This window comes from Cottoperca gobio, chromosome 12 (assembly GCF_900634415.1).
Source record: "Cottoperca gobio chromosome 12, fCotGob3.1, whole genome shotgun sequence".
Classification (NCBI taxonomy): domain Eukaryota; kingdom Metazoa; phylum Chordata; class Actinopteri; order Perciformes; family Bovichtidae; genus Cottoperca; species Cottoperca gobio.
Genome location: NC_041366.1, coordinates 11554225 through 11581880, shown reverse-complemented (window position 1 = coordinate 11581880; position 27656 = coordinate 11554225). Strand labels below are relative to the sequence as shown.

General features: G+C 41.1%; 2 protein-coding genes across 2 annotated transcripts in view; both read left to right on the top strand.

Moving 5' to 3' along the window:
* Positions 1-27656, top strand: part of rabgap1 (RAB GTPase activating protein 1) — a 68916-nt gene that overhangs the window by 18881 nt on the left and 22379 nt on the right. The window contains 8 exon segments of the mRNA XM_029445319.1: positions 700-810; positions 1822-1888; positions 1976-2078; positions 2506-2675; positions 2865-3027; positions 4094-4187; positions 7091-7241; positions 25838-25951. Coding sequence (XP_029301179.1) covers positions 700-810; positions 1822-1888; positions 1976-2078; positions 2506-2675; positions 2865-3027; positions 4094-4187; positions 7091-7241; positions 25838-25951 — 973 coding nt within the window.
* On the top strand, positions 14042-17515 carry LOC115017101 (probable G-protein coupled receptor 21). The gene has a single exon (XM_029445320.1). The coding sequence runs from the start codon at positions 14929-14931 to the stop codon at positions 16165-16167; it is 1239 nt and encodes a 412-aa protein (XP_029301180.1). The 5' UTR covers positions 14042-14928; the 3' UTR covers positions 16168-17515.

Below are 27656 nucleotides of genomic sequence, written 5' to 3'. Positions count from 1 at the left end.
AAATAGACTGTTTTTGTGTGCAAGCATTTTTTATTTTTGGAAATATTATATCAAAATGATGCTTTATAGAAACTGTAAATAGTAGAATATCTGTAAAATAGAATAGAAGTAGAATATATTTTAATAGTTTTTCTTTTAATAGGGTGTAAACCCGCCTGTTTAACTGCAGTCAGAGGTAAAACCATGACTTTTTTCAACTTGAGAATCTTTGTACTTAAGGTTCTTCAGTGTTTCCTCAGGAATTTATTTCTGCGAATGGTTTGGAGAATGTTGATTACTGTTCCTGTCTCAAACCTGGTTCTTTTCCTGCTCTAAAAGCAGAGCGTGTTTGAAAATGACTCTTGTGCACGCTTTTATTGTGAAAAATGGGTCCGTTCTGAATATGAGCCATAGTCTTTTGTTCAGTTCGACTGGCTTATTGACTGATTAGTGATACATTTCATTGGCCTCGTTGTCCAGCTGGAGAAACACTAGTTTCTTTAATTGTTTGTTTGTATGAAAAGTAGAAACTGCAGCATTGTTGTTTTCCTGTCTAGTCAGCCTGTGGTCAGATGTTACCAATTTTCTCTAATGATTGTAAATCTGTGTCACTTTCAAACATATTAATGCATTTGCTACATCATTTAAGAATGATTTTGTCACTTTCATCTCAGTTTTTTCTATTGATGATCTTTTCTTTTCTCATTTTCATATATTCAGTGCTGTGGCAAAAGACAAGGACAAGCAGAGCTTCAAGTTGCGTGCAGGAATGGACAAGAAAGTTGTCATTTATGTCCAACAGACCTCCAATAAAGAACTGGCTATTGAGAGGTAAAATGAAGCACAAGCACATACACTCATGCACACTGACAAATCATCTTGTAGCATCTCAGAGGCACTCATTTCCATGCATTTCCATAGAACCACTGAATGCTGAGACTACTTTAAGGCAGATGGGAAAACTGAATAACGTGTTAGCACAATGTCAGGTCCTTGTGTTCAAAGCTCTTTTTATGTTTCTTCTAATGGATTCTCTCTAGATATATCTCAAAAGATGACAAAATCATGCAGAGAAGAAATGTAGAGCAATGCAAACAACCAAGAGAATGGACTTCAAAATGTTGTTACTGTGGGATTGTCCTTAAAGGAAAAATATCTAAGTAGAGAATCTGTCATGGATTTGTCAGACCGTCTGAGATTCCTCCATTTGCTTCAGCTGAGATGTGTCTGCTTAGACCACGGCCAGACATTCACAAGAGAGGAATCACTCAGCTTTAATTGATAAACACACACCGGTGAACATCTTCACATCCGCGTGTCGGCCTGCGTCAGGTTTTAAGTGTTCCGGCACAGTTTTCAGATGGTGATGGATGCGAGTCTGTCCCCGAGGCTCCTCATTTTCCACGGTTTGATAAATCTGTTGAATTGTAAACATTCCATCACCTTTTTTTAGCGGACTTCCATTTTCACGGTGGTTTGTTATTGTTTGATGAACCCAAAGAAAGGGAGGATTGAAGGGCTGTGTTTAATATTCTCAATGTTCTGGTCTGTGTTAGAGGACCAGTCCAGGAAGCTATTTGCGGTAACATGTGATGGTTAACAACTGGTTTTACTCTATAGAGGGATTTATTGTTCTGTGTCTGGTTCCCGCTCTTGCTCTGTTCTTTCTTTTTTTTCTCTCCCTTTTTTCTTACGTAATCCTATTCATTTCACTTCTCTCTCTCTCTCTCGCACATCTATGTGTGGGTGCTTGCATGCACATCTTTGTTTAGGTGTGTGTGTGTGTGTGTGTGTGTGTGTGTGTGTATGTGTTATGTACTTTCATGTGTGCCTTCTCTCCAGGTGTTTCGGTCTCCTGCTCAGCCCAGGGAAAAATGTGAAGAACAGCGACATGCACCTGCTAGATCTGGTGGGTGATTTTTATGTGTATGTGTGTGTGTGTGTCATTGCGTGTTTGCGTTTGTTTGCTAACTTCCTCCGACTTGTGCCCCTTCAGGAGTCAATGGGAAAGAGTTCCGACGGGAAGTCTTACATCATCACAGGAAGTTGGAACCCCAACACGCCTCAGTTCCAGCCTGTGAATGAGGAAACGCCCAAAGGTAACAGCCAAAGAACTGTCAAACATTCACATAAAACAGAATTATTTTCAACGCTTATTATTTCCGTGGTTCATATTTATTTGGCTAGTTGTTTTATTCACACATGTTTGCGCAGTAATATTTAACACATTTCCAAGCTTGAAAATCTTTTTCCGCTGGTTGCATAAATCCTCAAATTGAGTTGTGAAGCTACACTAAATATGAATGGACACTGTACTTTAATAATTGCGGCCCCTGTTAAAATGAATATTGCATAGAACGAAGAAGCCACAATATTTGAACAGATGATGCATAAATTGATAAAGAATAACCAAATGACACAGTACTTTGTTTCATCCTTGTGCCACATGCAGTACATCATACTCAACCAATCCACCTGCATCACCCACTGGGTATAACACTTTAGCCGTTCTTCTTGTTTTCCCAGATAAATTCATGTACATGACGACAGCAGTGGACCTGGTGATCACAGAGGTGGAGGAGCCGGTTCGTTTTCTGCTCGAGACGAGGGTCAGAGTCTGCTCCCCAAATGACAGGCTGTTCTGGCCCTTCAGCAAGCGTAACTACACTGAGACCTTCTACCTTAAACTACGACAGGTATGTCAGGTCAATTCAAGCAATGGTCTCAGTGAATTGCACTAAATATCAGCGCTGATCTGCAATAATGCAACGCAATCTGATTGTAGTGATATTTAGTAATATTTAAAAACATAATGTTCAGAGGATGGTCTTCTGACACTGTCCCTTGCAGTGTATCAGATGTCTTCTAAATGCTTCTTTCTTCAGATGGAGCGTAAGGAGCGTAAGAGTCCTGCCTCTGACACACTTTATGAGGTGGTGAGTTTGGAAAGCGAGACTGAGAGAGAGAAACGGAAGACCACAGCTAGTCCCGGCATCGTGCCCACCGGTACCACGGTCCCGTCACCACCTGAGGATGATGAAGAGGAAGGTGATTGGATGCTGTCTTATTTAATTGCTTTCTCACTACCTATGGGATTTTTATTTTATTAAAGGCACACCGAAGTATAGCAAATATGTTATTAAAAATCTAATTCAAGATATGGCAAAGGGTATCATTTCTTTATACAAGCCATAGGAAAATATTAGGACTAGACTAGTAGAACCATATGAAAATGCTTTAAATGGTTTAGATGAACCACTTGATCACGTCAGTCACATAAACAGCCTCAACGCAGAGACTTAACTGGCAAGATAAGATAAATGTTTTACTCAGAAATGCTGAACTGGTGCCCTTGGTCAGCATTGACCTCCTTTAGAAGCATGCACCTCAAAAACACTATAATAAAAGAATACAAGTAGTAGCATACAACCTAGCTGAATTTTGCTGCATACGCTCAGATATTTAGCGTTTAGCATTTACATTTATACCCTGACTTGATGACAATAAAGAATAAGAACTCTATCCCATGGGGCTGCACCAGATACAGACTTGTGGTCCACAGGAGTAGAAATCTCGTGGGAGATCAGTTGCTGTGGTACAGAACCTTTTGTACTGTATCCTCACAGAGTACTTAGCCAGCAGTGTGTTTGTGTGTGTGTGTGTGTGTGTGTGTTTGTGTGTGCGTGTTTTTGTTTTGTATGTTTGTAATTGTGGGAGGCAGAGATTGTTGAAGTACTTTTTGTATCCATCTTTATCTATTGGCCCTTTGGTACAGTTTGATCTCACTCTTTGGACTGCATGTCCATTGATTGCTCCTCCCCTGTTGTTGTGAATATTTCATTAATTACATACCACAGTACATGGAATATAGATGGTACCGTTTTTCAGCTGAAAAGTTGAAAAAAGACCCAACAATTTGTTTAGACCATAAAATCCACTCCTAAGCATTTGGGTGCCATCTTGGCAAGTTTGTGACTAACTAATACCAATGTTTTTGAATGAGGAAACTATCTCTAAAGTTCATCTGGAGTATTTAAAGGACCGATCTAAACATGTAAGAAGGAAAAGGACAATTCTGTATCTCATTTTGTGTTTGCACTTCCTGTGTGTCCAGATAATGATGAGCCATTACTCAGCGGGTCAGGTGACGTTTCCAAGGAGTGTGCAGAGAAAATCCTGGAGACCTGGGGGGACTTGTTATCCAAGTGGTGAGGCTTTGTTCCCTTGTTAACTTTGTCCTTCCTCTTCTATTGCTGTCGCAATGAATTGTGTGTGTGTGGGTTTTGGGGAATGTACTGTAAAAGAAAGAACAGCAGGCAGGAGTTCTTGATAAGCAGCTTATTAAGATGGCTTCCCTCTTCCATTACAGCGTTTGTTTTTTATCAAAAGCTTGTGATGTACTAAATTGAAACTGCCTGGACTTAAATTAGCTATAAATTATGCACCACACACACACACACACACACAAAGCATGCCTCTCTTTCTCACTATCTGTTCTCATGTATATATACATATTATTTAATCTTTTATATTTGTTTATCATAAGACATAAATCAAAGATTCTTCATTACTTTCTGTTTAGTTGTATATAATGTCCTTTGACGATGCCAAATGTTGACATGGGGCTATTTGTTCTCTGATAAAAAATAAGTAAAAAAAAAAGGAATCATGAGACGAGCCTGTCATAATACTAAGCTTTGTGCGAGTCATTGGTGATTTAGCGTGTGAGCAAGAGAGTATAGGCTCTTGCATTGTGAGATGCAGCGCACAGGCAGCACAGAGAGGCAAATCACAGAAAGCCCTTTACAATCTTATGCCCCTGAGGACCAGGCCTGGCATTACTTACTGTCACATGCACACACACATGCATTCACACACACGTACACAGTATACTTTTGTTCCCTTTCTTAGTCCCAACTGAAAATGCCACGTATTGCATAACCTGACACTCAGAACAAATAAACCAAACAAACTCAGAGAATAGAGAGGGATGAATTAAGAAAGTGGGGAAAGTGACAGAATCATCAGGGTTTCAGGGTCTGTTGACTCCAGTCAGGCGATAGTTGTTAGACAGCTGTGCCTCCAAGTTCACCTTCTCTTTCTCTTTAATTCTGTCTCTGTCACTCACTAGTGGGCCGGATTTAGTTTTGCGCTGCATACAGTGTAAATCACTCTCTGAGATGGAGTGTTTCGCCAACAGCTTTAACATTTAAATGTGAAGATGAGGAAGGAAGGCATCACAATTTGCCTCTGTGTATTGTTGCTGTAATTTTCTATTGGCATATTGTCTTCTATTGTCTATTGTTTTCCCAACGTGCTAAAAATAGTGCAGGGGTAAAACTGAAGCAAAACTAATGTACAAATGTCAGAGAGAAAAATAGAGTGATGAAGTTGAGATAAAAGTTTAGGGATACATAAAGTATCATACTGTTTCTGTAAAGAAACAAACAAGCTTTTGAAAGACTGCTCTTCACGTAAATCCTTATACTTGTTGTATTGGGTCATAAAACTCGTCCACCTTCTCTGGAGATGATGATGGTCCTTTTTCGACACAATGTGGAGCCAATGAAAACATTGTTTTGGTAGATATGGAAAGAAAGTTAGCCAAGAAAGATCGCAGATGCAAGAGCTAGTAACAAAATGAGTATGTCTTTGTTATACTGTCATGGTTGACTTCTCCTCTCCTCTCCTTTCCTCTCCTCTCTCATTTCTCCTCTCCTCTCCTCTCCTCTCCTTCCTCTCCTCTCCTCTCCTCTCCTGTCCTCTCCTCTCTGTCCTCCTCTCCCTCTCATTTCTCCTCTCCTCCTCTCCTCTCCTCTCCTCTCCTGTCCTCTCCTCTCCTCTCCTCCTCTCCTCTCATTTCTCCTTCCTCTCCTCTCCTCTCCTCTCCTCTCCTCTCCTCTCCTCTCCTCTTTTCTCCTCTCCTCTCCTCTCCTCTCCTCTCCTCTCCCCTCTCATTTCTCCTCTCCTCTCCTCTCCTCTCCTCTCCTCTCCTCTCCTCTCCTCTCCCCTCTCCTCTCCTCTCCTCTCCTCTCCTCTCCCCTCTCATTTCTCCTCTCCTCTCCTCTCCTCTCCCCTCTCATTTCTCCTCTTCTCTCCTCTCCCCTCCTCACCTCTCCCCTCCCCTCCTCTCCTCTCCTCTCCTCTCCTCTCCTCTCCTCTCCTCTCCTCTCCTCTCCTCTCCTCTCCCCTCTCATTTCTCCTCTCCTCTCCTCTCCTCTCCCCTCTCATTTCTCCTCTTCTCTCTCTCCCTCCTCACCTCTCCCCTCCCCTCCTCTCCTCTCCTCTCCTCTCTCCTCTCCTCTCCCCTCTCATTTCTCCTCTCCTCTCCTCTCCTCTCCTCTCCTCTCCTCTCCCCTCTCATTTCTCCTCTCCTCTCCTCTCCTCTCCTCTCCTCTCCTCTCATTTCTCCTCTCCTCTCCTCTCCTCTTCTCCTCTCCTCTCCTCTCCTCTCCCTCTCATTTCTCCTCTCCTCTCCTCTCCTCTCCCCTCTCATTTCTCCTCTTCCTCTCCTCTCCTTCCTTCTCCTCCTCCTCTCCTCTCCTCTCCTCTCCATTTCTCCTCTCCTCTCCTCTCCTCTCCCTCTCATTTCTCCTCTCCTCTCCCCCTCTCCATTATCCTCTCCTCCTCCTCTCCTCTCCTCCTCTCCTCTCCCCTCTCTTTCTCCTCTCCTCTCCTCTCCTCCTCTCCCCTCTCATTTCTCCTCTCCTCTCCTCTCCTCTCTCCTCTCCTTCCTCTCCTCTCCCTCTCATTTCTCCTCTCCTCTCCTCTCCTCTCCTCCTCTCCCCTCTCATTTCTCTCTCCTCCTCTCCTCTCTCCTCTCCTCTCCGCTCCCCTCTCCTCTCCTCTCCTCTCTCCTCTCCCCCTCCCCTCTCCCTCTCCTCTCCCCCTTCCCTCTCCCCTCCTCTCCTCTTCCCCTCCTTCTCCTCTCCTCTCCCTCATCCCTCCCCTCCCCTCCCTCCCCTCCTCTCTCCTCTCATCTCCTCTCCTCTCCTTTTCTCCTCTCCCTCCTCTCCTTCGCTCTCCTCTCTCTCATTCCTTCTCCTCTCTTCTCTCTCCTTCCTCCCTCTCCTCTCCTCTCCCTCTCTTTCTTCTCCTTTTCTTCTATCAGGCATATGAACTTATCAGTGCGTCCCAGGCAGCTGCCAGCTTTGGTGCGGAGTGGCATTCCTGAGGCTCTCCGAGGGGAGGTGTGGCAGCTCCTGGCAGGCTGCCATAACAATGACCACCAGGTAGAAGAGTACCGCACTCTAATTACAAAGGTAAGACCACACAAAAGTACTGTCTTTGGCTGGGACATATTTAAGTCCCATGATCCTCAAATGTTGGTGGCATTCGTTGTCCTTCAACAAGATGACTCAAACATAACCTTCATTTAAGGATGCTTCAGCAAGGTGTGCACTTCACCTCTGATGATTTTAAAATCTTTGTCCAAGCTGAAACCATCATATAGACCTCTGACCTGTTAAAGGTTTGTCCTGTCTGTTTTTATTTTTTGATCTCTTAAACCAAAACACATTTAATTTATTTCTTGTTTGTGTTTTGTGCTGGCCAGTGCACATGTGTTACTGTTATTGTCCTTTGTGTTCTTTAAATGTACACCTCAGGGGCGACTGATAGCCCTGTTTCATAAGTTTATCTCTCATGTGCTTCAAACTTGTGATGCTTGCCACTGCCAGTGTCATGCCAGCTGATTGCTTTTGGCGTTATGCAAGTGAACAGTTTATACGCTTTTCTTCATAACAACATTTGGCATGTATTATTGTTTCTGTTAAAACTAATAATCCACAACTTCTTACACTAACTCAATAATGTTGTAGACGGAGAAGGTCAGAAGAGTCCGTTTTGTGACTTGGACCTGGGCCACAAAATTGCCTGTATTAAACTACATACAATGGCCGCTTTGCTTTGTTGTTGCCTCTGCTTCTTTTCTCCAGACCGCTGTCTGTATGTAGCTTTTCACTTTGTTGGAGAATCACGGTGTGCATGTGTAGGTCTGTCTGTGCGGCCACGTGTGCAGGGATCGGAGGTCACTTAGCAGTGCTGTAGATGGTCAGCCCCCCGCCTGCGCGCTGAGAACAGTGTTTTAATCTGTCAGTTCTTACCCGGCTGCAGCTCTGTCCACTGGTCTTATATAACATGGCAACATCCTCAGGCAACGATCTGGGTCCCAGGTGGTGACAAGATGTTGGTCTTGCCCTTTCCTCCCCTCTGCTCTCCTCTCCCACTCTCATTTTCTTCACCCTCCCTGAGCACATTTCCCTCCCCGAGCAAGTTTCCCTCCCCCCTTTCTCTTTGGCTCCTTTCCTATCTATGCACCTTTCCTTTATTTAACCTTACATCTCTGGCATGTGATGATGGAAAATGTGGATACAAAAAGTATATAAAAAACCCCAATAAAATAAACTCCAATAGAAGTGTTACAGCACAATCATGTAGGAGCCGCACTAATAACATGAAGGGTATGAATAGAATCTCAACTTTCACTCAACAATTCACAGCAACAATAACAATGGATCACAATGCCACTGTATTGATATTAGCCATTGTACAGAAAGTTGGATAAGAATTTATTGCAGAAGCACTAAAGTGTAGCCGGTTTGTTCAGCCAACAGAGCTTTATCTGACTCTGACTTTACAGACAGATTTGTATGTTTTTATTTAGTCTCCTCGGAGCAAGATTGGCCAACAAGAACAGTTAAAGGACCGAAAGATTATAAATCTTATTCAGCACAACGAGGTTGCATTGATTTGTATATATCAAACTAGAAACAAGACACAAAAGCTCTTTTTATTACAATAGCTCTAACGTGTTGAAAAGAGTATTGAAACATGTTGCATAATTGTATTATTTGTGTTAATTAGGAGACAATTTAATTCACATTGAGGTTGGTATTGTTGCTGGTACTAATGAAAGGATTATCTTCTCATGTTCTAATTCCTTCTTTCGCTTTTCATCTCTGGTTTTAAAAATTGCACATACCATATTCATGTGCCAGCTCCTAATTTGTTTTGTGTTCTTTCTGTATTCATTCTGTTTGTATCTCTTTGTGCTGTATCGCCCCATATGCACATCATGTCCTAGCCCTCTTTTGTACACTAAACCCTAGCTGAACTTGGTGTTCATCCACATATCTGAATGCCGGGGCATTGATGGACATTTAACCTATTCTTTCCTGGTGGAGCCCCAATGAATTCCCCCATATGACGGTCCCTGCTGCTAAAGTTTTGCATAGATACTAAGTTTGGCAAAAAAATGATTGGTTACAAAAGACAACGTGACATAAAGGCAGGCAAGACTTTGTGACCATATTACAGCATAAAAGTCAGAACATTTAACTGTTCGCATAATCTCATGCACCAGTTAAATGTTGATTAACATTCAAAGAAATTGACCCAGTGTATGAATAATGTTTCTTCCATTTTATACGCTGTAGTTTGGTGGTAATAATTGAAATAATATTAAGCTATGGATATCATAGTCAACGATCTAAATCTTTTTTGCATCGCAGACTGTTTTCATATTGACAACGTTGTTGTGGATGTGCCAACGGTGAGAGGGATGGTGGGAAATAATAAAGGCTGAAGTCAAATGTTTGTGTGTTTTTAACACGCATGTCAATATTGAGAGTTCAAGAGAGCTTGTTGCCACAGTGACAGGCCTGACAGTTGGGAACCATTGTGCCAAAATAAGTGATCATGCACAGTGTGTGCACTTTTATAATTACTCTTTATTAGGGCTGCAACTAACAGTAAATATCATTATATATTCATTGTTTGGGCTACAAAATGTCAAAGTCCAAGGTGATTAAATGTCTTGTTTTGTCCAAAACTCAAAGATATTCCGTTTAATATGATATAAAACAGAGAAAAGCAGGAAATCGATTATCAAAATAGTGAATAACCAGTTTATAAGCTGCACCTGTACAGTTGTGTGAGCGTTTCAGGGAGCTGTTGATTCAACTCTAGAGTCATTTTGAGGTTCTCGTTTGTGTGTGTGTGTGTGTGTGTGTGTGTGTGTGTGTGTGTGTGTGTGTGTGTGTGTGTGTGTGTGTGTGTGTGTGTGTGTGTGTGTGTGTGTGTGTGTGTGTGTGTGTGTGTTTGATAGTGGTGTTGCATAATAGTGTGTTACTGCATGATATTCAAAGGTGTTTTAACCACCTTTTACCTACAAGAGGGCAGAATTGACGAAAGGTCTCCTAAGGTGTGTTTACGATCATACACACGTAGGGATATGTGTAGTGTAGACACAATGTGATGAGTTTAAACACAGGCCCGCTCCCTGGATCTGCTGTGCCAGCCTCCTGTAAAGAGCAAAAACAAGTGTTCATATCCATCTGTCTGCCTGCCTGTCTCTGTCTGACCCACATAATGACCTGTATGCCTGCCTCTCTGTCTATCTGTCTGTCTTTATAATCGTTTGTATTTGTGTATGCATAACTCTGACTTCTACCTAGACCTGTTTGTGCTCCTGTCCACTTGTGTATCTTCCTGCCTCTCTCTGTCTGCCTGCTCATCTGTATTTTGTCTCACTGTCTGCATGCCTCTTTCTTGCTCCTCTCCCTTCTTGTCTTGTCGGCCCAATGTGTCTGCTTATTTATTTTTCTGTGTGACCGTATGGCTGCATGTCTCTCTGTCCCATAGGCTAATGTGCATTGCTCTTCTGTTGAAATTTAAATACTTTTAGATGTTTTTGTATCCTACTTTAAAGCAAGTTAAGTGTGTTTTCGTCTAAGATTGTGTAACAACCGTCATCAATACCCTTGTCGGATGTTGGTTTTTATGTACTAGCTCCAGGTTCTACGTAGAGACCACAGAGATAAACATTCATTCTCGGTTATAAATTAACTGACCAATCCTTTGAAATTCTTTTTATTTCTATTTATTCATTTCTCAGATTAATACCTCACATCAGCTGACCAGTCCTTTTTTCTGTTTTTGTTATATCACGCTGAGTGCTTTTTTATATTTATATAGAAGCAGAACATAATTATCAGGATTATGAGACAGCAGCTGGGTGGTGGTGGATAGTGGGTGTTAATAGTAATCAGATGGAAGTAAGCCAGTATGGCAGTTTTTCTTTTAATAGTGTTTAGCTTAGCTTGTCAAACTGAAAATATATTAAATTGTTGTTGATTTATTAGTGATGTGCTATTTAAGAGAAATACATAATGTTTATTCTGTTCCACTCTTAACAATACAGCAATGTACTGACATTGCTGTATTGTTAAGAGTGGAACAGAATAACTCATGGGCAATCATGATGTTACAACACATAATTGAAATCCTCAGCTTTTTTCTTTCCCTTCAAATCAGGAGCTTTACAGAAGTTTAGAGGCTTCTATTGTTGTTGCCAAGTTTGTGTCAGCTACTGCTAACAGGACTAAGTTGTCCTCAGCATGGCAACCAGGTGACGGTGCATCTTGTTCTTCCTTCTTCCTCATGCTCCCTTTTCATCTTGCTGTTTTGTTCTTGCAGAATTGTGTGTCTTTCTCTCCTCTCACCTTTGATGAGCTCTGTGTCAACTTTGAGTCCCTCGTCCTTTTCTCATATTCACATATATATTCTCATTTCCCTCTTCTTCAAAGCCTTTTCGTCGTACTGTCATCTATTTTTAGCTCCTCGTGTGGTGGGCAGAGGAGCTGCGTGAAAGCATGGGAGTGTGTCTGGATTGCGGGGGAGGAAGGTGCAGGCTGTGTGTGTGTGTGTGTGTGTAGATATGTTTGGATCTTCGTCACGCTACACCAAATTGCCCTGTACGAGAGAGAGAGACACACACACACACACACACACACACACACACAGCTCTCTTCAGAAAGTCATTAGGATGAGGATGTAGCAGCACTAAATCTGGAAGTGATTACCACGCACTTAGGTTTCTTATTTTAGTATAGAATTCTGAGTAATTCAATATTATCAGCACATATTGTGATCTAAAAATAAGTGAGTTGGTGATTATTCTAGCCCAAACTCAGTCGGTTCTTTACAGAAGGGCTGAACGGGACTCGCTAACGTGTTTGAACAAATCGAATAAAAGTGTTCAACTGAGTCCTTTTTAGAGCCCTGCAATAAAAAGTATGTGGATGTTGCCGGAAGCAAGATTAAAAGATGTCTGACGAGGTCATGCTACCTGGATATAGCTGACTGTGTCTAAACAACTCTCGTGCTAAGTGGAGGCGCAGCATCTGCTGATGCATGCAAAATCAGGAGCAGGTGCATATCTGTTTAGGGCTCTCAGGCCAAATAGACAGAAGGACATGCACACACACACACACACGCACACACAAACACACGTACACACGCACACACAAACACACGTACACACAAACACACGTACACACACACGCGCACACACACACACACACACACACACACACACACACACACGTGTAAACACACACACGCACACACACACACACACACACACACACAAACTTATCGTTCAAATGCGAACATTCCGGTATAAATCTGAAAATATTGGAAAGTACAAGACTTTGCTTACAGATGGTACATTGGCTCTGGTACAACCATAACAATACTTATATGAGACATGAAATGGTCGTCACTTAGTGCTATAGATTATAGAAGAGTCCACACAGTTGTAGTCTCTACGTCTCTTCTCGAGACACATGCACACATAGACATAGAGTTGAAATGTTGAACAGAAAACAACACAAACACTTCTATGTCGGATTGACCCGAGAGGAAACTAGACCATTTGTCTAATTATACATTACATAAGTACCATAACGGTAAACAGGCATGAGTACTGTGTGTGAGCATGTGATTATATATTTCAACGTATTGCAGGGCAAGCATGATTTACAATTTTGCAGTATTAACAATATGCCCTCTATTTTGTTGAGCTTGTGAGTTCATTAAACTTGAACTACACTAATGCACCAGGGCAGAAGCATATTTGTATTGCTTTTTTCCCCACTGGCGTTTCTTTTTATGTCATTTCATTTAATCTCTTTCTTAGTTTTACAAACAGTTCTATAAATATAATTTAAAGCAATGCATTTCTAGACTAAAAGTTGCCTTAGAAAATGTTAATTTTAGCATCACTACATTTTTATTTCTTATCTGAAGTTGCTAAACTTCCACCATTGAATCGCACCTTTTAATCTCTCCTTCGCTTGCAGTTTGCACTTAGACACAGTTACTAATTGCATAATTACTTGCTGCGTTATTGAATCAGCTGCTAATTAAACACGGGCTGTGAGCGCAAATTCAATTATTTGCGCTGTGCTTTCATGTATTTAAATCTGTCTCTGTCTTTTAAGCTTTCATGTTGCTGCTGTTTATTATTAATAGATTAAAATATATAAATGGATTTATTTTGTTCAGTTTTATTCAGTGTAAAACTGAGGGACCGTAAATTACAATGAATATTTTGTCTTACAGTAGAGAAAATGTAATGCATTCAACTTGATGGATTCTTTCACTGTAGCCGCTTTTACCAGTCTGTCTCTGTGCTTTTTATTTACAGAAGCAGATTTTAAACGCACACACACACACATACAAGCTGATTTAACCTTTGTGGATCATTAAGCACATACTGTATGTATAGTAGTCAACATGCTAAGATCTGCAAAGCTTTTGGGGGACCCGCCGTACTGTATTTCCTTGGTTTACAATCAGATTAATAATAGAAATATTTCCTGTAAACTACACCCAGGCTTGCAGTGCATTGTTTCCCTGCAAACAAATAAAATAACTTGTCTGCACTGTAGAAAGACAATGTTCATTCTTACTGCTCAAAATGTCCTGTCTTTTGGGAATGAGGTGAAAGGCTGCAGATATGTTAACAGACAAAAAAGTGAATGTTGCTCATTTTAACAGTGTGAAAGTGTGTGAAGTGAATCTAGGGGGGGATTATGAGAAACACTGGCATACAAGAAAAGTGGGGAGGGGTGAGAGGGTGGGGGAAGGAGGCAAGCCTTGTGCTATTGCAGTTGATCATTGGTTGAAGCCACAGTGAAGGGGAGGGGCCTCAGTGCCACTGTTTCTGTAGAGAGGGAGATGCAGAGGGAATGAGAAAGAGAGACAGCAAAGGAGGATAAATGAACACGGGGGGTTTCAAGCATCGGTATGCCTGCCTACCTCAATTCCAGTCCAGACATAGTAGCTGTTCCTCCGGATAGAAAAAACAGCTTAGGTGTGTTTGTATGTCTGTGTGTGTGTGTGTGTGTGTTTGCGCGTGCGTATTTTAAACATCAGTCACCCGGCACACCGCTTTCATCCTCTCTGAACGAGAGTCTGCTGTGATCTTACTGCTAAAGGACCAGAAAGAAACTGAGACAAGAGCAAGCGGACATGGAAGAGTGGTGAAAAGAGGGTAAAGGAGAAAGAGAAGCAGGAGAACAGCATAAAAAGGAGATATTATGCCTTATGTCTCCTTCCCTCATTTCATTTACGCTGCACATATTGTCTGTACCCTGGAAGCTGTGACTGTGGACTAAACACAGATAAGAGACCTTCAATCTGTGCTTTCTGCAGCTGGAGCAGATGTTGAAGACATCTTTGACTTTATAGGGAGCGGAGGCATTTCAAACATAGATTGGACTGGAATTCCTTTAAAAAAGTCATTTTTTAAACCCTTTTTGTGCCTTCAGCTGGGAAGTTTGCTTTACCGGGAAAGAATAAGGAATACACACGTTTAATCTGTTTTACCCCTTGTGGTTTTGTATCTCTGTGTAAAACCACAACAGCCTGCACCGAGGACAAACCCAGGGGGCTTGCTCACCTTTCTTTGTCCTTCCGTCTCTCCTGCATTTGAAATGGCAGATGGCAGCAGTCTCATCATTAAACCGCAGCATGGAGCTTTTTGTTTGGACTGAAACCATACAGCTACTTTCAGAACCAGTCAGCTACCTGTCATAATAGTGGGTTCTTTGGTTCATCATACCCTTGAAGGGCCCCTCAGACAGCGTATTCCTGCCCAAGATGATGAATTACTCCCTGGATCCACCGAACCAGAGCTATGCTGACCCGTCAAACTTATCTGCTCCCTTCTGCCTGCTTGAGATAGGCTATTCCCATATTTTCACCACCTGCCTCCTTGAAGTCTCTATCATATGTCTCCTCACCGTTCTCATTATTTCTGGTAACCTTGTGGTGATTTTTGTGTTTCACTGTGCCCCCTTGCTTAGCCAGCACACCACCAGTGCTTTCATCCAGACTATGGCATACGCTGATCTGCTGGTGGGGGTCAGCTGCCTGTTTCCATCCCTGTCCCTCCTCCATCACCTCCAGGGCCTCGACCCCAAACTCACCTGCCAGGTGTTCGCCTACATGGTGTCTGTTTTGAAATCAGTTTCAATGGTGTCGCTAGCGTGTGTGAGTGTAGACCGCTACATTGCCATCACACGACCTCTGACTTATGCGTCCCTGGTGACACCGTGTCGAGTGCGATGCTGCATCGTTCTAATATGGTTGTACTCCGCTCTGGTGTTTCTCCCATCTTTTCTCGGGTGGGGGAAGCCCGGTTACCACGGGGATGTTGTGGAGTGGTGCGCAGTTGAGTGGAGGACTCGTCCGGCTTTCACAACCTTTATCGTTGCACTGCTCTACGCCCCAGCTGCCCTCACTGTTTGCTTCACCTACGCCAACATCTTCAAGATCTGCCGACAGCACACCCGGGAAATCAGCGAGCGCCACGCACGTTACCGACCCCAACAGCTGCAGGGCCCGGGATTGATGGGATTGACAGGAATAGGATCTGCGGTCAAGGACAACAGCGCAGTAGAGCAAGGGCACTTGCCCCACTTGTCCCAACCACACAAATCCCAACCACAGTATCAGCAGCCCACATCAACATACCCAGACAAGCGATACGCTATGGTACTGTTCCGCATTACGAGCGTGTTTTATATCCTCTGGTTGCCCTACATCCTCTACTTTCTGTTGGAGAGTGGTGGGATCTACCACCATCCTGCAGCCTCATTTCTAACCACATGGCTTGCCATCAGCAACAGCTTCTGTAACTGTCTCATCTACAGCCTCTCCAACTCTGCCTTCAGGAAGGGCCTCAAACGCCTCTGCTCCTTCTGTTTACAGCGCAGTGGCGGAGGCTTTGGGGTTAGGAACACTAAAAACGCTTTTGTTGGCTCTGTTGAAAAAGGATGCGGAGGTCAGGGATACGGTCATGGGGAAATAGGTTTAGGCACAACTTGTCATGTGTAGAGCACACACAGAGAAAACCCTTGTGTCAAATCGGCATTTGAACTTTTGAAAGATGCCCAATGTGATTGCTGTAAAGGTCTCTTCTTTTAAGCTTAAATGTGCTGTAAAGAGATGGAAGGAGTCGTTGCTCTGCCACTGTTGGTTCTGTCGTATTTGGAGGTTACACAGCTATCCTCTCTGCACACGCCACAGCTGGCAAACACAGAGAAAGAGAGTCAAGAGCAAAGCACTGAAGGATAAAATGACTAAATAGCCCTGCAAGGTGTTTTAAAATGGTCGAGGAAACCCTGCAAACGGCACTGTGTATGGACAGGGGCTATAGATGGAATGGGTTGGAAAGGAGGAGAAAAATGTGTCAGAAGATCTCTGGAGAAATGAACTCTTTTGAGGTTGCTTTATGTTTTTCTTTAATAGGAAGTGAATCCTTAACTTATTTTGCCAAAACAACAAAACGTTACAAGAAAAGAGAAAAGCTCTATGTGTGTTAATAGCACAGTATAGGTTGAATGCAAACACAACAACAGCTGTGACTGCTGTGTAATGTGGTGCTGACGTGAACTGCCAATAGCAAGCCCTTAAAATATTTTTTTACTTTCTCTTACCCCCTCAGTATCTGAATACTAAAAGTGATGCAACAGTGTGGTTTGTGTGTTTGTTGTGTCTCTTGTTGACTTATTAATTAGACTTAGTCAGTTGAAAAGAAATGGTAAGGAATGATGTAATCTTTTTCTAGTTTGTTTGCATTGACTAAAGTGATTATGGTTTGTGAGCATCAAGACATCTATTCATCTACTACATTTCAGATTGTTATATAATATAATTTTGTGATTTATGTTTTAAGTTGCGGGTTCACACTGAGCCCGCTGTTTGTAATATGTGATGAGATGCTACTCGGCTTGGGTGTACGACTGTTAACGAAATGCAAAAAAGTAATTTTTCAGTGACTCTATCGTTCAATTATTTTTTTTTAAATCTTTGTCAGTTTCATTGCATCTTTAATGCTTTGAATATGTAACTAAACATCCATCCTAAACTGTGTCCAAGGCAAAGAAAGACCAAGAAAGGATATATGTTTATGCTTGTTGATTGTTTGTGCATCATTGAGCTGATTATTTTTTTAAGGCTAAAAACTTTAAGCTCTTAGATAAATAACTCTTGAACTGTGAGCCTGACCCCTCGTCTTTGGGATTTGTTGATAGAAATAGTTTAATGAGAAGTCTTAAATATTTGATTATGGAAATTTCACATTTACATATGCTTGTAAATAATTACCTCGTTAAACCTAGGAGTACCTTATTCCTTATTTATTCGTTATTCTTTCTTTAAAAAAAAAAAAAGACAAAACAAACCAAATGTAAGGATCACAAAATACGCAAAAAGGCTCTAGACATCAAACGATAAAGAATAGTGGCCTGCAATGGAAACAAAAACTAACAAAAATAAGTAAAAACATAAAAAAAACAACAATAATCAAAATCACATCTATGTGCGATTCATTTAGTGACTTTAGTGGTCTGTCCGATGTTGGTGGGGAGCGTGTTCCGAGCAGAAGAAGCTCGATGAAGTTCTTATCATACAATCTGTTTGTGGGCTTGGCACCTTGACGTCTATTAAACCTCATCCAGGAAATACTAAATGACATTTTGCATAAATAAGACTAGATTTTAATGTAGCCTCCACAGTTAGCCATGATGATCATTCATGCTTCTGACACACTAGCATGGAAATAACAATGAAGAACTAATCTGTCTGCTCTGTTCTGTACAATTTAAAGTTGAACCATATGACTGTCAGTACTTCAGGTGTATTGTGCTGTATTATGGCAGCATTACCATGCCCGCATTTGGGGACTATTGCATGTGCACACACAAAAAGAACACCAACACAAGAGGATCAAATGTAAACAGAACAGACAAATGGCACATTCACTCTGCCAGCAGGCTAACCCGTGGTTGAACCTCTGTGCAGCTCCATGAAGAGGGACTGACCCCTCAACTCCCTGAAGTTCAGTTGCATGTGTGTGTATATGTGAGCATCTACGTGCATGTCCATGTGTTGTAGTCGATCCGTTGTCCACGTGTGGGTTCTTTTCATACTAACTTGATATTTAATGCAAATGTATCAAGACACACAATAATAAGCCGAAATCCATCCAAGTGTACGTGCTGTGTCATAATCTCAAAAATTGTAAAAACGTATTTCTATTTTGAACTATGGAGACTCATGTCACAGTTTATTTAGGTGCAGATAATCCAACTTTATGTATTTTATCTAATCTACCAAAGAAAGTTCAACAGATCTTCTTAAAAGAATGATATTTGTTTTCTAAATATTTAATATATGAAGATTTATTAGAATGAGAGTGGGCTTCACACAAAGTGTGTGTGGTTCCACTGCATTGTGTTGGCTCAGTGATGCCTTGCGTGCATGAACATGACTGTTTCTCAGTATATAGTGATATATTGTTGCCTTGATGTACAAATGAACAAAAGAAGTGAACTGTTGGGAAAGTATCTTCCTTACATTTAGGGAGGACTTAATTTATAGACACACGACTGTGTTGGAAATGAAAAATGTACATTAGCCAGCTTTGATTCCACACTCAGTACAGAATAACCTGAACCCCATTTGTTGTGTAAAGTTTAAATAATTATAAAACGTCGCTGTTAATCCAGATACTCTTAAAAAAATGACTCCACTCTTCTGTAAAACTGAAAACAACCCGGACCAAACACGACTCGAAACTGTTCATTTTGTTTGCATTCTAATTTATTTGTTTGTGTGTGTGTGTGTGTGTGTGTGTGTGTGTGTGTATGCGTAGGTGTGTACAGGTGTGTTGAGATGCGACCATTGGCTGAATCGGACTGTTAACAGTGTTTCCATGCTTTAGTAGCTGCACATCACTTCCCTCCAGTTCGCTGTATTTTGTGAGTTTATGTGAGTTTGATGTACAATGGTGGTAGATTCACATGTTGTCTTTACCTATGTTGGCTGTCACCTGTGAAGCATTGCCAAATATTGTACTCTATCCTATTTGTACCGTCTTTTGTTCAGAAATGGCGTGTACAGAAATGGCGTGTACAGAAATGGCGTGTACGGAATGTATTGAATGTCTGATTGTCAAACTACAGAAATGTATTTTTGTAAAATGACTTGGTTTCTGTCTATTCTCTTGTGTAGTGTTGTGCACTCCAAGTAGGTTTAGTAGCATATTGAAATGATTGAAGCTCTGTCTTTATGAAGATACATTTTATTTTTACTTGGACAATTTATATTACAATGTCGCGATTGGAAAAACAGATTACTTTGAATTTAAGTTTAGTTCTCCACTAAAAATATATAATTTCCCACAGCAGTTAGTGGCAGAATTCCTCAGAAATGTGTAAGATGTAGAGCAAAGTATCTCGGGAAATTATTGTGCCAAAACATACAGCATTAACACACACATACACACACACACACACACACACACACACACACACATAAACACATTCCCTCTTTCCTGTGGGAAAACAATCGTCTCTCATGGGAACAACACTGGTGAGGGCTGTGATGAGGTGTAGTGCCATGTTGGGTAGGATTTAGAGAGAAAAACAGGGAACACATCATCTGTTTTACGAAGAAGGTTAAATTCAGCCTTCTGCTTTGAGGGAGGAAAATTATCGTTGATGGGCCACAATAATGAGTGAGCGCATACTACAAAAACAATGTGTCAGTAATAATGAGTAAGAAACTGAAAGGCCATCTGCAGATAGTTAGTGTGTTTCAGGTATGTAAGTATAAATACAATTTGCAATAGTTGCAAAAAAGAAAAAGAAAGATACTAGAATGGTTCCTTGCTTCTATTGCTACTTGCTATATTGTGTTCCCAGAGTTCATTTATTATCATTTAATTTAGTTTTAAGCCCACAAGTTATCCAGAAACATTAGAGGGTGGCCGCTGCTTCTTCATCTTCCACTTCTGGCATCTTTTGAGCACAGTTTGAGAACAGCTTTAGGTGCATCACAGATCTGGCGCTACACAGATGTGCATCTGTCTTTGGAACAAGCATAGTCCTTATGCAACCTATAAAATCCATTTTGAGGCGCATATTGTTCTCTGAGTTCAGACAAATACTTTGTATTTAACAACAACAAAAACAGCCTCACTCCTATAGTGCATTTTAACACACACACATTCCCACGCGCTGGTATTTTCTTATCCATCTTGTAATCCGTATTGGATTTTCTTCAATGTGTTTTCATAAAGCTCTAAATAGGCCACACCAAACCCCCACTAATGACTGACTCATGACCCAGCTGTTCTGAGCAACAGATTATTATCACATTAAGACAAGACTGACCACTGTAACAAAACCCTGATCTCTGCATGTGTTTTCATCCACAATGAACACTGGAGATTGCTCACAGTCAACAATGGGGCATTTCTAAATGTCATATTGAGAAAATTAAGCCATTACTGTATCATATGAGAAGCCATGTCATATGTCAAATGTCAGGGGTGTTGAATTTGTGATTTTATAGTTGTATAGAGAGTGTTTGGATAAATGGTCAAACATGCTACATTTTGCTGTCATGAAAGTCTCTGTGAAAAATGTTTAATTTTTCACTACCTGATGCTTTGTAGGTGACGAGCCTATATGGTATCATAAGACGTACATGTATCTGTACAGAGCAAATAAATGTAATGTTATCTCAATGTATTCCAACTTCCTTGTTCTAATTACTTTCCTACACACACACACACAGGCTTAGTTTTCCTACCCTCCCACAGGGGAAATAACATGAATTATCTCTGCTGAAGCACGTTAACACACACGATGTGTAGTTTGTGTCAAATATCACAGACATCAACAGACCCTTTTTTGCAAAGCTATATTTAGTGAGGAGGAATGCTTGGCTAAACACTGCTGGTCGTAGATCAAGTAGTGTTGTTGATAAGAAAAGTAAAAGCATTGCGTTCACACAGAACTTCCATCATTTGCCAAACGCTCCGGTGTCGATCGTTACAGATAAGAATAAATTGTTGCTATGTTAACATGCTGTAAAGGAATGTAATACAGCAGCACCATATTTGTGCAAGCAGATGGTCTGCTGAATTTGCATGCTGACGAAGCTGCAGTGAGAAATGTTAGTGGGCTTAATTGGAAAGTAAATACCATGCGAGAATGCAGGCTATTGTAATTGTGTCGATATGTGCTGCTGTCATTACAATGTGCGTTACTTCTTCCTCTCTGTCGTCTCTGTTCTGATCAGATACATATTTTGCCTGCACCCATTTGTGTTGAAGCAGTGGCACAAATGGCACAAAAAGTAGGGCATGAGACAGACCATTAAGATTTAATGATGGATGACGTTAAGGTGGAGAAACAGCGCTGCAGGTAGCTTGAGCATGTGCTCTGTGCATTGCAGATGATTGTAAAGGACAGACTGAAGGATTCACTGAATATAACTAACTTGTATTTTCTTTATTGAAATAACGATTGTGATGAAAGTATCTGTCGAGGCTCTACTAGTTAATTACAAAGCATTAAAGTTACTGTACACTCAAAGTGTTGCACTCAGGGTTGTTTGGGTTGGGGAGCAGAGTTTGTATCAAGCTTGATAAATATCACCCCCCGTTCTCTTGGCATCTCAGCGGGGTCCTTTAAGAGCAGAGAAAGAATAACAGAATGACATGTCAGCTATTGTGTTGAGTCAGAGAAAATCAGGGACATAAACAATAGAAGGCTTGCTACTCAGCCTTCCCACGGAAGCCCTACTCCGGTACTTTATTCCTAGCTTTAGACACACACACGCACACTTGCTCTGCCATTTTCTTTGCCCACCCCCCCCAGTGAAGAACTTTTATTGTACATCTGTAGATAATGTTTTGTTCCTTGACTTCAGTTTATAGAACCAGACGCACCAAAAAGACATAAAAAAAACTAGTGGTGACGGAGTCGACTGTTGTGTCGCCTCACGTAGGCCAAAAAAGTTGCATTTGGACAAACCACAAAGACTACAGCTAACGGCAAACTAGCACGTACGTTCTGCGCCTGCGTGAGAGGAAATAACTCTCAATAACAGAAGGCAGCGGTACTCTGTATTCGTGATTAGAAAAGGCAAACCAGATGACCTGTGACTATAAATACACAAGCCGTTGTTATGATACACACGTTAAAACGAAGCAGCGTTTGCCGACCATTTTCACACCAATCTCCCTAACCACTTAGCGAGAGAACGGCCTTAACAGTAAACAGCCTCGACGCATCCATTCCGTTTGGTGTGTTGGTTTCTTTGGTTGTCATCTCTGTCACCTTATTTACTGTTGATTGTCATGAAAATAGAGGCAAACCTTTTTGTGCTGATGGCTTGTGATCCATACGTTAAGTATAGAGCTAGAGTGATTAGCATAGCATAGCATAGCATAAAGGCAGGAAGCGAGAGGAAATGGCTAATATCGTTACTTCAACTTCAAGAAATATATATTTCTCAAAATTTGTATTTCTGGAAAAGGCAGAAAATAAAAAACACCACCAGAATTTGAAATGATAGCCCTCATCCTGCAGCTCTCCCCTCTCTTTACTAAAGCCTTTACTACCAACCAGCACGGCCATATGCACACAGTTCATACAGTAACCTGTATCAGTACTAGTTATTCATTTCAGAGATGAATAGAGAATTTAGCTAATAGTTTAGCCTTCTGCTAACCGTAGCCGTGAGCTAGCCGCGGTTGCAAGCCTTTGGCAGAATGCTAAACAATTAGCAACGGTTTCTCCCCATCTCTGAAATGTGTTTTATTGTCTAAAGCCTGAAAACAACACCAAAAATAAACTGCTAAGTGTTTAAATAACACTTAAAGCTAAAGTACTATTTTATCACCTTGTGTCTTTAACTGTCTTCTTTAAACAGTTCCACTGTCCGAAGCATTATCTTTCTCTTCTCTCTCTATTTGTCTTTCTCTTAATCGCTTTAACTCTCTGCCACATTTCCGTGCACTACCATGAGACAGTGGATATGTTTTCTCTGCCCTCTCACGCTACCCTCATTCCAAAGCTCACATTAACTGAACCGACAGACGGACAGAAAGGAAGCTAATTGGCCATTATGTCAGAGGTCTTTGTACATGCTCTCAGCACTTCAGATAAGTATGGCTAAGTGGTGCTTGTATAAACATGGATCCTTATCATTCACTGAGAGACTGTGGCCCAGAGTAATGAGCTCTTCACACTGGACGTAGTAACTCCGCCCCTGCGCTCTGAAATACATCAATACCAATTTTAAGATCACAATTTCTGTGTGTCTGTGTCACCTTCTCAGTGGCTACAGTCCAACCGGGATGAACTTATGGCAAAGCCCTTAATCTTTTAATTAATGGTCTATGAAATGTCCATAAATAGTGAAAAAATGGCAATCACGACTTCCCAGAACCCAAGGTGATGTCTTCAAATGTCTTGATTTGTTTGATCAAACGGCCAAAACCCAAAAGTAAAAGATATGACGACGAGAAGCAACAAACCCTCTAACTGTAGAAGCTGGAATCAGATGAATTGTAGCATTTTTCAATGTTTTTGCAAGATGTTTTTTTGATTATGTTCCTGTTGATCGATTAAATAAACTAATCGTTTCTGCTCTAGTAAATTAGAATTGTACAGCGTCTGCGTGAGCCTTTTGAAGATATAATGAACATGGCTGATGGGATATGTTACGTGCTTTATTAAATATTTATGCCGTATAAACACCAACCATTTAACAAATCAGATCGCACTCTGACCAAAATTACTACTTAACAATTAACATTACTCACATTTTCCTAAGCATCTAGTCGAGCAGGCTGTGCTTATACACACACACACACACACAATAACTATGACTTACAGGGTGTGGTGGAAGTTGTGGAATGGACTTATAAAATAGCCCCCTGTTGTCGGTCTCTGATCCTTATTAGCTCACTTTTGTTTAAGTATTCTTTTCTTCCTGCATTTCTTCTTATACTTGCATTATTTTTGTTTGACTCTCTTCCTCTGTGGAAGCTGGAATAGAAACCTTGGAAAAAGGAGGGACCAGATGGGTACAGTAACAGCGACACCAAGAAGGTATAATTAGCTGCAAAGAGAATAAGTAATAAAAATAAATATACATCCACTTGGGTCCTGGTGTTGCAGGATGGGTTTCTTTAGTACAGACTTTAAGCCCATGCAGGGATTAACAGTTACCTTTAGTCCTGCAAAAGTCCCTTTAAACAAGGCACCAGAGTCTGAATGGAGTACTTTTTGAAATGTGTAGCGCAGAATGTTCCTACATGGATCAATCAATTAATTTTCTCATTTAACATGAACTTGGTGAAGCATTATTCTCGCTGGCTGAATGGAAACCCTTCTTTGTTCTTGCTGACTGTCTCAATATTCACTGATGGTATGAAAGCAGGGTCTCGCAGCATCAGGCTACAAAGAATGCCATAATTCTGCCTTCAAAATGAAATGAATGCCCTATTTTTGTATTAACCAACATATAGTCCCAACTTCAGAGCCACTTCACCTCCAAATACTGGTATCTTTCAATGTGTATGTGTCATGTAATGAGTGTCTTGGAGTAACATTACTTATTTAAAGGCTGTTTGATCCAAATATACTGAGCATCAATAATGAAATGAGGGGTGATTAATCTTCGCTGGTACAGTAGTTACTGATCTGTGTGTTATTTCCTCTGCGGTGTGCTTTGTCATCACAGTGGAGGGATATCCCAGAGAAATATGTTTCAGGCTTGTGTATGTACTGTATGCAGTATGGTTAGTGGTCACGCCTCTGTACTTGTATCAGTGCATCCTGACCATGAACAATCTCTTCTGACCGTTTGAACACACATCAATGTTTTTCAGATCATGCTAGCGGCTTAAGCACAGTCTCACAGCACTCAATGCACAGCACAACAACTCGCTCCATCCCTCAAGTTATGGTGCAGATAGCTCTTTTCCTGTTTCAGTTCATTTGTATCTGGTGCATGCACTTTTATTCACACCCCTCCCGCTCTTTGTTCTAGTCTCTCAATCCCTCCTGCTCTCAGGACAGTGTTTCACAGTATTTCAGTAACTGCTTATTTTTCTATCAAATGACATACTTGTTAATATCATTCTGAAGTTGTTTCAGAGATATTCTCAGCACCGAGTACAAAGAGTTATGTGAGTCACAAGTAAATTGTATTTCACAAAGTGACTTAATTTTAGGGAATGCATTAAATTCCCTTGTATTCCCAGTATGTTGTTTTCACAGAAAACTTCTATGTTGAATCAAGATGATAAATAATATGTCTCTGTATTTGTGCTCCGTTATGTCTTTGGTTAGTTTTCTTTTAATGTTATTTGTCTACAGTTTGTCATAGGCTACATTCTTATTGTTATAATTTATCTAAGCTTTGGCAACATAAGAATCACATGTCAAGTTCCAAATTGATTACAATTAGAACTGAAATGGACATAAAAAAGACAAATGGAGATACAGGGAGTGGTGCAGTACATTGTGAACTGTACAAGAGAGAACACTCTGTGCCACCAGTAATTCCTCTTGACTCGTACTGTAAATCTCAGCAGTGTGTTTCCACCACAAACCGAGAAACACTGACCACTGCTGGGCCTCTGTGAAAAGTATTCCCAGTAGTCTCATACAACTTTTCCCCTTTGTCTCATTATTAGGAGTCCCCTCAGGACAGTGCCATCACCAGGGACATCAACAGGACATTCCCAGCTCATGACTACTTCAAAGACACTGGAGGAGATGGACAAGACTCCCTCTACAAGATCTGCAAGGTGGGACACACATGGGAGGATGTTTAAATACAGTCAACGCAGGGCATTATGGAGACAGTCAAAAGTGGAAAATAAAAATGGGTCAAAGCAGTGGACAATTCTTCATCAACAGCTACAGCTGACTTTATGCCATAAGAGGTGTAACTGCAGGAACAAGCATGTGTTTCCACTCTGATCCACATTTTGTCTTTATTAAAAACATAATTCAAATCTAAACGCTTACATTTTAATATCCTTGTTTTCTGAAACTTGACACATTGCGTATCCTCACAATGCAAAAAGCGTAACTCATTAACATTAAAACAAAATGTGTACAACCTCATCCATCCCAACCAATAATTGGTCTTAATTGCTGGTACTACTTGTAACAATCTGCATGTGAAATAGAATCACATGTTCTCCTACAATACAGTGTAATTACTGTGTAAATGCTTTACAGTTGCTCTGATGACAAAGCTTGCAGGGCTGTCGTGAGAGTTGTCAGAGCTAAAGGGAACTCTTTATTACTCGCTGAACAGCCACTCTGGTTCAACAAGTTCATAACTAACACTGTCTAGACCCTGTCTCGAATTGCAACACAAATTTGAATAGAAGAAAACACACATACACACTACACTCTACTATAATCAGTCCTGCTGACTCTCGCACCGGCATAGAACAAACACATAAACGCAAACCTGGCAGCAAAGTGCCAGTGCTTTCCTTCACACACACACACACACACCTTCGCATGAGAATGAACCCGAGCATATACAGTTGACACACACACACACACACACACACACACACACACACACACACACACACACACACACATTTCAACCTATAGTTCCATAATCCCACATGAACGGGCTGGCTGCACTTTGTTCACTGTTCTCATTGCATTCATTATGTATAAATCAGGTGAGGGCATCCATCTCCTTCCCAGACACGTCCCTCCTCAGGTGTGTTTGAATAATTCAGCGGGCCCTCCCTTTCCTCTGTTTGGATTGATCCACACTTTGCCTGTTTGACTTGTCATTATTTGTGTTTGTAGCTCAGTATGCCACTAGAGCCCCTTTTTTTTTTTAACAAACTCTCTCCTTCGCTCCCTCCCCTCACATTTTCTCCATTTCCTCTACACCAACATGGCTCTCCAACCCTTTCCCTCTCTCTCTCTTTTCTGTCATTTTTCAGCTTCTTTCTGTCATCTATGTCTTCGGTTACTGCCATTCTAATACCAGTAATGAGGCCCTTTCACAATACAGCCAAGTATGTTTGAAGAGCATACAGTGAAAAACTTCAACAACTTAAGATATCTAAAAAAGGGGAAACAACAATGAGATACTTGTACAAGACAATGTAAGTGCTCTGTGGCCAAACAAGTCTGCTGTGAGTTAAAAAAGTAAATATTTATACAAAGTACATATGACTGATATGACAATGTTGGTGTGTAATTTCTCAACTTCTCTTGAATTGTTCTGTTTGAAGCTTGATGTTAAGCGTCCATGTAGCTTCAGCCATCTCTCTCACTGCCTGTCAAATACAAGTTCAGTATCTCCTGACACTGAACCTGCCCTGTCCTAAGGAAACATTGTGGTCTTTTTGTTCAAATGACCCACAACTTGGCTCTTCATCTGTCTTTCTCATTACATTTCATTATTTGATTCTGTGGTAAAATCATAAATACTGCTCAATGTGCCTCTACAATTCCTGGTTTGAATCA